The 10,676-nt window shown below is 40.9% G+C and overlaps 1 protein-coding gene across 1 annotated transcript; it reads right to left on the bottom strand.

The window, feature by feature from the left end:
• Positions 1-5,087: 5,087 nt before the first annotated feature.
• Positions 5,088-10,598, bottom strand: ciarta (circadian associated repressor of transcription a). The gene is made up of 6 exons (XM_042076638.1): positions 10,338-10,598; positions 8,922-9,241; positions 8,435-8,510; positions 8,206-8,284; positions 7,736-7,892; positions 5,088-7,519 (listed from the first exon to the last, which is right to left on the bottom strand). The coding sequence occupies exons 2-6, from the start codon at positions 9,237-9,239 to the stop codon at positions 7,031-7,033; spliced, it is 1,119 nt and encodes a 372-aa protein (XP_041932572.1). The 5' UTR covers positions 9,240-9,241; positions 10,338-10,598; the 3' UTR covers positions 5,088-7,030.
• Positions 10,599-10,676: the final 78 nt, after the last annotated feature.

Raw genomic sequence — 10,676 nt, 5'->3', positions numbered from 1 at the left:
CACGGTGTAGGGCCAATGAAGGGACAGTGTAGCGAAGCCTGTGGAGACGAGCCCGGAACCCTAACCTGTTAGGGTTTGTAGATGTAGATTACCCTAGCGTGTTTTACCAAAAGTTTTAATATGGCTGTTATTGCTATTAACCAAATTCCAAATAAATAACCAAATAAGGCTTATACATGCTTATAGGCTAGGCTACAATGATTTTGTACAGGTTAATAGCCTATATGGCAGTAGGCCTTGAACAGTGCAGCTACCCATAGTCCCCAAGCCTTGTGTCAGCAATTTCCATTATCCTGACCTGATCCTGATCTGTTATTCAATTGGTTCAGTTCGGCACTTTACTTAAAGATTAGTAGGCCTAGATACTTTAATGCAGAATAAGTAGATAACTATAACTAGATCATTTTACAGAAATTTTATTACTGTGCAGTGGTCTCTATATCTTCTGCATTGTATTGCATTACTGTATCCTACATTGTTCAACACCTGAAACGAAGATGCAAACAAACATTGCATGTTTTTTGGACGTTTGCTTCTATAAAATTATCAATTCATGTTAGTCTAGAAGTTTGAATAACATTTTGGCAACATTCAATTGCACTTTATGAATAGGGATGTGACGAAGCAACAATACAAATGTGTGATTACAACCAGTTGAGATAAAAAAAAAAAATGAATTGCAGTGCAATTTTTCAACAGAATAGGTTATAATCATAGACTGTATATACAGTCTATGGCTGTAGTCTACCCTGTCATAGCCATACTCAATTCTATTTAGAATAAGTGATAGGCCTACATTGAGACAATGAAACAAAAAAGTTAATCCTGTAGGGAGACCTGTCATAACATCCTTCTTCTTGACAAATGCCTCAATCTTTGTTTTCAGTTCGTTTTTTAAAGTTATTGCGCTGTCAATATCTTGTACAACAGGCAGGATAGCGACATCTAAACAGCTCGCTTCTCTAGCGACAGGCTTTTTGTTGTAAACAGAATCAAAGCAAGCTCAGTTGAATGAATGACTAGACACCATTGCTTCTATGGTTGCTTATCCATCCATCATCGTATAAAGCCTGCCCAGACGATTTGATTGGTCCGCAGAGTTCTCAAGTTTAAAGGGGCACCAGGCAAGCCTGAGTGCTTTTTCTCTACAAAGCTCCCCCTAGCGTCTGTACGTATCGATACGTGTGCGAGCCCTCGGTCTTTTACTGTCTATGGGTCTAAAGCTCATTTCCTTTTCTTTGCATCTTCTGTCAAGGGTTTTCGCTGCTTTTTCGCCGACTATGCCATTATACACATGTTTGCAACAATCACTAGCATTTCGTTAGCCTGCCTCTGTGCTGGGGATGCAGGATGTAAACTGATCCTGCTTCTCGCGATGTCTGAGACTTTGTGAGACTGAAGGTCGTCGGTAGGATACACCAAACTTGCAAGCGGGGTATTCTTCCTACAGACAGTTGGGGCGGGCGAGAGAGTCTTCATTCGCCCTGTAATGAGTCATTTAACCATATACCGACTTACGAAGATGATTAATTAACACGAAAACGTTGCCTGGTGTCCCTTTAATAGAAATGTCTCAATGGAACCATTCCAGACCGAAATTTCCCGATCTCAGATTTTGTGGGCGGGTTTAAATGCGAGCTGGCTTCCAGGCTAGGCGTAATCTACTTTTGATTTCACTTGTTCAACTTCAGATGTCAGTATGATGATGGGTAATACTAGTACAATTTGAGTCAGATTGGTCAAAAGATTATTGTAGCCTAATAAAAACAACCTCACCAAGTCGCCGGATAACACAGAATACGCATTACCTGGGACACTGAAAGGGGAACTATGCAGTTTAATTTACCTTAACTTCACAGCTTCGGAGTCATTGGAATGGTTATATGAGTTTTTCTAGGGCAAATGGTGGCCGTCTCTCTTCCCCCTAGCGCCTGTGAGCAGAAGAACCATCCTTCCAACTTTGGGCCGGTGGGCCGCCGGACTCAGAGACAGAAAGTCTCGCAGCCTTCCGATATAACAAATTGCTTTACTGCACTACACACATTCACACCAGGTGTTGGCTAGAACTACAGTAGGTAGCGATGGAGTTTCTCAGACATTTATCATGGCAGAGCCAGCGAAAAGAAGCAGAAAGCGAGTAGGCCTAAACCGTTCTCGGAGGAACAGGGAAAGAGAAAACGTCAGACTGACCGATTGAAGAGTGTCGTAAAATATATACTCTAAAGCTGTAGGGGGAGCTCTGGAGAAACACCTGCGGGCAAAAATCAAGAAAACAGGGAAGAAATTGCCAAAACTGCATAGTTTCTCTTTAAGTGGCAATGACTTCATGTAATGTAAATTTGTGCAAGTGCGGTGTGTTTGTGAGTGTGTGTGTGAATATGTGTGCCTATGTGTTTGTACTGTAGGCTATGTGTATGTACGTGTATGTAGGTGTGTGTGCATATATGTGTGTGCATATATATATCTGTGTGTGCGTGCGTGCGTGTGGGTATACGTGTTTGATTCCACACAAATGTATGTGTGAGTGAAAGTCAGAAGGTGGCTGCAATACTGCCAAACAGGAAGTGAGGTCATATCTATAACACTTTCATGTATCAAAGCTAAACTTGGTACATGGACTGGTGAATTCATTGCGAGGACGCACATACAATTTGGTGCCCTTTGATCTCTAGGGGGCACTGCATTCAGCAAACATGCCTTTTGGCTGGATGTTGTGTTAAAGCAGCAGTTGGCAAGATTTTTTGATCATATTCACGTAAACCAACACTATACTCCGGCAGAACAACATAAATTAGCCGGTTTTAGAAAAAAACCTGCACTTCAACCTCCATCTACAGCAGTGTTTCCCAAACTTTTTTTCTGGGGACCCACTTTTTAAAAATGACAGACCATCGCGACCCATTTCACTTCAAATCTACCCTGCAACCACCAATATATTTTTAGGCCACAGGTTCTCCAACTTTTCTATGTCTCCCCCAACCATACATTGCTATAGGATCTAGATAGATCCTGCTTTGAACACGGTTGTGTTGCATTTTGAGCACCATCAGCGGGAAAAGTTGGAAATGACTACTGAAAAGATGCGCATCTGAGAGTGTGGAGAAATTCTTGCATGTTGCGCATTCGTCAGCATAGTAAGCTGTTCCTGTATTTCTAAAAAAAAATGTTGTAGGCTACATTGCATTGCAGACAAATGGGTCCATAACACTGTGGATGTCAATTCCGATGTAAACAGCAAATAACTCAAGTCGTTATATTGTATTGTTGTATTATATTGAATTTCCCCTAGGGATCAATAAAGTATATCTATCTATCTATATTATATTGTATAGTCGTTATATCAGAATAAGAGGCTTTTGCGTTATAGCCGGAAGAATGCACCTTTACTTTGGAGTTAGCGAGGTAGAAAACTAGAGAAATAGTGTTTAAAATGTCCATTTAAATTGTAGCCTAATATAATGCACTGCTGTGCATTTTAAATCAGAAATAAGAATGTGAGGAGGTTGCTATTAACTTTAAAGACTTCATCTAAAATTGGAACTATCTACATGCAAATTGAATGTCCTTATGTCCGGTCTATGGATGTCTGCTTCAGTTGATAGCATGGTCACTAGATTTTAATCGGTAAAGTTGAGGAGCTGATATCTGTTAATGTTCGTGCAAATAGGCGGATTCATGTCCCTTGCAGTTTGCAACTGCGAGGTACATGGCAGGCGCCCCACAGAACGGTTTCATTTTGAGAGGTAGATATCCATTCTCTGACTCTGCGATGCGTTCGTCCTCCAGTTTCATGCGCCAGTTTCATGAGCTTTTAGGATGAAACCGTGACTGTGGTAGTTAACAAACTACATCCTAATAAAATACCGTTAGCTTTCCCGGTATCAAATGACAAATGGTATCAGTTAGGCCTATAACACAACATAAATTGTGCTGGCGACCCAAATTAAATCTCCTGCGACCCACCCGTGGGTCGCGACCCAGACTTTGGGAAACACTGATCTACAGCCTGTTATTTGTTTTGCAAAAATCCACAGCTCCAGGTTCTTCTGGTCCAATCAGAGCAGGGCTGTGTGAGATCTGACTGTCAATCACAGTATGGTGCGCACTGACGAGCACAAACTCAATTAGAGGGTGCTCAGTGGTAGTGGGGGAGGGGCATGAGATTTGTAAAAATTAAAAATTTTGGCTAAGTCCTCTCTATCTGTCAGACTTGCCAACTGCAGCTTTAATGCATGTAGCCTAACTTTTGACTCGTATGCCCAGTTTTCAAATGAGGTACTGCTGGAATCCTTGGATCCTCCTGTCTGTTGCCAGTGGTGAAATTGAGCCAGTACATTCATTTCTATGAAAAAAAAAAAAACATTTAAAAAAAACATTTAGTCCGGTCAATATTTCAAGATGGCTGCCATCTTGAATTTAAAGTGGCCAATCACTGTGGCCAATATTTTTTTAAAGTATGCCCCCTAGAAAACAACTGTGCCAAATTTAGTTTTTTATTATCTTCCTAGCTATTAAGCCACACAAAATTGGCAATAAATAAATTGCTGTTACTATCAAATACAGTTTAAAACAGTTTTTCTTTGTTTTCCTACAGGTTGTCCTGACTATGTCTTTTTCAAGCCTATCAGCAACATGTTGCATTGCGCAGCCTTAAGCCACATAAAATTGCCAATATGTTGCCACAGCAATCATATATCTAGTTTAAAGTTGAATGTAAAATGGCTTTTTCAATAAATGTATTAGGTCTGCTGTGTGTGTGTTATCATAATGTGTGTGGGGATGGGGGCGGGTTGGTGAATGAATAATTGTCCTTTAACATTAGTGAAAGTCGATTAAGAAAATTCCTGTAAGTTTGCAACCATAGTTCAGACCTTGTGTTCCTCTAAGTTTATATAAATAAAGGATTTTTTTCAGTCATAATTTGTCTGCAACTTATTCTGTTAAAGAAAACCGTGAACTGAAAATTGTTCATCCCACCAAATCATGAGTTGAGTGTATTGTTGCATCCCTATTTATGAAGTCAATCCCTTGTAACATGATGATGAATGCACACTTGTAGTATTGTAAAAACTCCGCTGAGATTTGAGTAACACATTCATGTTTTATTTATCAAAATGCTGTGACTGGTTAATCATTTTTCAACAACCATTGCAAAATATCCCAGAAGAGAACAAAATATGAAAATATATGGTGCTAGGGTAAATAAGAAGAGCATAGCACTGACAATTCAATGCCGGGTTGCAATCAAGTCTTGGAGTAACAAAACCGATGTAAAGCTGATAGCGGCAGATTCCTACTGGGGTTTCCCACGTTCACTGCAAACACAATTACTTTCTCATGCACTCCTTCTACAACTCCTAAGTGTCAGACTGAGATTTCAGTTGTATTTAGAATTTGCACCCCGCTGTTTCCAGTCATTTCATATATACATTGATGACACCGACACACAGCACAGAATAGGACAAATTAACAAAGACAGTTACTGAATGTCTGAGATCAGATCTGACAAATGTGTGCAAATTTATAAACACCTGGACCATCTCTGAGGTTGTGTATAGGTCATAGTCCCCCCCCCCCTATCTTTTTCTCCTATCTTGCAGGACAAAGTTGTCAGTCAATCTGTACTGTGTGTTTATGCCTGATAAAGAGATCCCAGTCATGTTTGGAGTCAATGTGCACACTCATACAGAACATGCACTCTTACTGTGTGCATGGGGGACTGTACCAAATAAACCCATAAAAATTGTTTTATTACAGATGTGATGATGACCAATGGAAAATATAAACAAAAAAAAAAAAACGAAATACAAGGGACATACAAGAACATTTCGTATTTTTCTTTCAAAAAAAAAAAATGGCCACATATTTTTAACGCCTTTTGAAACTCATGTGCAAGTAGCGTTTGGCAATGACACTTCATTCTCTTTTCCTTACTTAAAAAAAAAAGAACACAACACAGGAAAAAGAAAAATATCACAATGCGCAGACAGCATGTGCAACTCGTCAAAATACAAAATAAATACACATCAAGTTGTCAAGAGTCTCATTGGATGTTCCCGTAGCATCCCTGGGGTTTTAGGGATGACCTTAAGGCTGCTAATAATCCAGTTTCTTCAAGTAATGACCCCTTGGAAAAATAAAATGCCCACCACTATATGGTTTAACCACATGTTTATCACAGATAATCACATTTCTTCTTTTGCTCTTTCTAGTCTTAGTGGTTGTTCACCATTCAAGTTGTAAGGGTCAGAGAGCCAACGGCAGTTTTTTTTTTTTTTTTTTTTTTTTAAATTGTCAGACTACTTGCCAGTTGTTTCTTTTTTTTGATGGACTGACATTTGTGTGACTATGATGTGCTTGTTCTTACAAGATGGTTCACATCACCGTTTAGGCTGTGTTTGATTGTATTGGGAAGTACTTGGTGTATAGTGTTGAATGCTATGAGCCTGCAAACCATCATATGTTTTAATGAGAAAATGTATCAAGTTTGTCAACTTTTTGGTAGAAGACTGATAAACTCATTTGAACCTTTGTTGAAGATTGCCGATTGTTTCCTTTCTTCAGTAAGTGTTTAGTAAAAAAAGTTACAGTTTCTCTGAGCTCAGTGTGATTCCAGTGGTACACCTCTGATTCAAGTGACGCTTATCAGGTGCAGTAGCAGTAGCTGTAGCCATTCGCACTGGCAGTAGAGCTAGCTTCTGTTTCTGAGAATGCACTGCATAAGCTGTACACTACTTCATTATCACTGAGGCATTTTCGGCATATCATCTTCAAGTAGAATATATTGGATGAAGTGCCTCTTTGAGCTCCAGGAGAAGAATTCTGAAGGCCATCGGAATTTACCATATGCTTAAAGCAAAAAATAAAAACATTGATGAATAAGACATCAAGTAAAATGTTTTCAACATCCATATCCGACAAAAAAAAAAAAAAAAAATTGCTATCCAATGTCTGAAATCCAAATAACCTTCAAATGGCAACATGGTAGCGCACAATCATATCCGAAGACCAATAAACTGGCATCTCATTGCTACGTGTTTGTGGATTTACCAGACAAACTACAATACAAATTGTTTGTAAGGCCGGCCTCCTCTGAATACTGATTACACTCATCAGTGCCTTTACCCTTAGCCCCTCCTACTTCCCCGCCCCCAACAGCACCCCATTGGCTACTGTTGCCTGGTGGGAGGGGTTTATCATGGGGAGGCAGGTGTAGCTTTTGGGAAATGGGAGTAGTGGAGGAGATGCAGCTGTCCTGGGTATCAGTGTAGCTCTCCACAGAAGGAGGTGCGATGACCAGAGGAAGCAGACCTCCTCTCTGCTTGGCGTTGTGGGGGGACACTTCAGAGGAGACACACAGATCAGTGCCATGTTGCAATGTTGTTGACTCTGACTCCTCCCTTGGGGGCGTGTTTTCAGCAGACCCAATGCCCTGTCCACACTGGGGGTTCTCGACCTGTTTGTAGAGTGGAGAGATCGAGCTGGACGAGTCCGAGTCTGACCAACTCCTTTTGCGTTTCTGTGAGCCGAGATAGAGACCACACGCATTTCAGTACAACTAACCAAGAACACTCATCATTCTGAACAGATGTCAGGCTTCATAGGACTTAAAAGAATGTGTTTATCAGCCATGTAAGGTTCTAAAATTCCATGTTTTACACTATGGACCCAAATATTCTTTAGAACGTCCATTCTAAATCGCACCCATGTGATGTGGGAGACAGGCGCTACTCACTTTGACTGGGATGTGCAGCTGGTCCTGGTGCCAGTGGGGCATATGACGAGGGGTGGTTCTATGGCGGTCAGAGGGCACGCAGTGTTGCAAGCGCACCTGAGGGAACCACATCTTCAGCATCATCTCTATCTGCAGAAGCGAGCGCAGATATTTCTCTCTACATGACAAACAAGAAGACGGGGAGGTTGAGGAAAAAAGGCACGCCAAGAGGAATAGGAAAGAGACTGAACAATTTACTTTACGGGACAATAAAACTCGGTAAAAGTTGTTTAGTGTCACCCATCCAGATACTGAGTGATTACTTTAACATGTATTATAGGGCTACTATCTATTACAATGTATGTTTTGGTTGAATTTACACACATAGCCAAATGGGTCCTTCCCTTTAAAATACTTAAAATCCGACAAAGAATCTTTAGGAGATTCCAAATAAACTGAATATGATTTAACACAGTCTGTAAAATACATACCCCAAATGAGGTTTCTGCAACATTCCCACAATCCTTTGCAGCCTATCCATGGCTACGCTTTGCTGGAACGTGTTGAGACCTGCCAATCAAACAAATCTATAATTGGTAACAGTATGGTGATTAGGTGCTGTCACTAAGCCTCAGACAGCAGGGTACACATACCAGCTCTTGCTCACCACCATTAGCCAAACAGGACCTATTAAGTCATCACCAGAAATGTGGATTATACCTTTGTCAAATCTGCCCGTCTTCAGTCCATTAAGCAGGTGCAGAAGTGGTCTGAGGTATCCTTGGAGCTCGGAACACTGGAAAACAATGACATGACAAGAATGGTTAATAGGCAGTAGTTATGGGGTGGGGAGAAAAGTACACTGTGAAGCCTACCCATGTACACACAGGTACATACACATACATACATACACCCACACACATTATTCTGTACAACTGGATCCTGAACTGCTACCTCATCAAATCAGTTTCCCCCTATTTGCCTTGGACTGCTTCTCTATCTCTGTACTCATTTATTTTTCAAGCTCTCAACTGCTGAAAACTGTTGAGTTTTTAAATGTAAACAACTGCCAGAAACGAGAAGCCACTTCCAAATGTAAAAGTACAAAGTACATTTTTTTGTTGTCTTTATGTTGAGGCAAAATCTGTATTGTGTAAAGAAAAAAAAGTTTATTATAAAACTGTATTATTTCATTCCACACTCTCACCTTTCGAGCAAAGGCCAAGTCCCCCTCAGTGGGTGGTGTGGCAGGGGAGGGGGATTGCCCATTGCGGCCTGCCCCACCCAACTGCCCCTCCAGGGTCCCCCGCTGATCCCTTTGGTACCCTACAGGGCGGAGGTGGATAGGCAGGCTGGCAGCCACCAGGGAGAATCGTTCTAGTGAGGCCCGGCCTCCCTCCCCCTCTCCCTCAGAAAAGACGTCACCCTCATCTTCCGTCTGGTCGCTCTCACTGTAGGGGAAACTTGGAGTGGAGGAAAGGGACTCGTGTGAAGACCACTTAGTGGCGCTGCCCAATGACTGCATTACTGGTGGGAGGGAGGGAGACAGAAAAGAAGAGGATAATTAGTGGTTGTGGCTTGTGCAGAGTTGGAGAAAAAAAAAAAAAAAGAAAAAAAAAAACTGGAAGAGTCTAAAGACAGAGAGTCCAAAAAAGAACAAAACGAAATTCAGAATGAATACATTTCTGACAAAGAGAAAACACGGAGAAGGAGATGTGATCAAATGGAAAGGCAAAGATGCACGTGTGTTGAAGAGGTGGCGAGGTGACGTTTCACCGCAAAAACAAAGCAGCCAAGCCTCTCACGTTTGACTCACGCTGTCACATGGAAAAACTACTCGCAGAATAACCAAAGTTATTGACCTTTCCCACCGAAAACCCTCCCCATTCTTTTCTAACAAGCAAATCCATACTTAGAAAATGATAACAGATAAAGTATAATTTTCTAAGCATGGGTAGCAGTGTCGACCTCACGCGCGACAGCACCTTGCCTCAACATATCTCTAAACGTGATTGGTGGACATGGATTCATGCGTATCTAGCGCACGCTCATTTGCTGGAACGAAGACCGCTTGTTTTTGTGTCTTTTTATTCAATCCAATTTGTCAGACATTCTAGCTTTATTTAAGTTGATAAAAAAAGAACACATATTAATAGCTGTTGGTGAATAGGTTAGCCTATCTGTAGGCATAATTATCTTATATATGTTATCTTATTATCTTATATCAATTAACGAGTTACGTAATTTCAACACCATTATCCACGGTCCGTTTATATGCCCATGTAGTTTATTCTTTACACTCCACAAAGTGTATAATAAACTCTTTGCCTGCGAGTTACGCTTACGCTTCCAAGTAACCAGTAATCAACCAAACTTTAATTCATATCTCTTTTTCAAAAAATCGGGATAACCTAGGGTTGACAGAACAAAGGGAGGCATACTATGCCTGAGCAAAAACATTCACGTGCCAACATTTCAAGGCACGCATGTTGTTAAACACATGCGGAAATTGATTCACTGTGATGCCATTTCACTTCGTTACAAACTCCATCAATACAATACAATACAATACAATACAATACAAAATACAATACAATACAATACAATACAACACATTCCTTACCTTTGGCCAGGAACAACGTAAACCGTCTGCTTATAGTCCAAACTATTTAGTTGATTGAGTAGTAGCCTAGGTCTTCTATTTAAATTTAATAGACTTCACAGTCCAGTGTTCTTCGAGCTATGTTAAGTTTGTAAATCACTGGTGTCTTGCAGAGAAGTTCACCGGTGTCTGACCATCAGTCTACTAACAGCCTCCTGTTCTTTTTTCTCCTGTCACTGATTCTTCCTACCAGTGAACGTTACTTTACAGCGAGGTAGTCCATGTGCATAGACACACGTGCTAAGCTGCGACCTACACACACTTCGCTGTAATTGGCTGATGTTTGTTGTGGCTGTATTC

The sequence above is a fragment of the Alosa sapidissima genome, chromosome 21 (genome assembly GCF_018492685.1).
Source record: "Alosa sapidissima isolate fAloSap1 chromosome 21, fAloSap1.pri, whole genome shotgun sequence".
Lineage (NCBI taxonomy): Eukaryota > Metazoa > Chordata > Actinopteri > Clupeiformes > Clupeidae > Alosa > Alosa sapidissima.
The sequence above is the reverse complement of the archived record's forward strand: the minus strand, read 5'-3'. Positions and strand labels throughout refer to the sequence as shown.

What these genes read in the sequence shown, in the direction of transcription:
- ciarta (XM_042076638.1), bottom strand. Translation starts at nt 9,239, where the DNA reads ATGCAGTCATTGGGCAGCGCCACTAAGTGGTCTTCACACGAGTCCCTT. An exon ending in ACTTGGCCTTTGCTCGAAAG is followed by an intron (nt 8,511 to 8,921) that starts GTGAGAGTGTGG and finishes ATTGTTTTCCAG; the next exon opens with TGTTCCGAGCTCCAAGGATA. An exon ending in AGCTGCACATCCCAGTCAAA is followed by an intron (nt 7,520 to 7,735) that starts GTGAGTAGCGCC and finishes CTCGGCTCACAG; the next exon opens with AAACGCAAAAGGAGTTGGTC.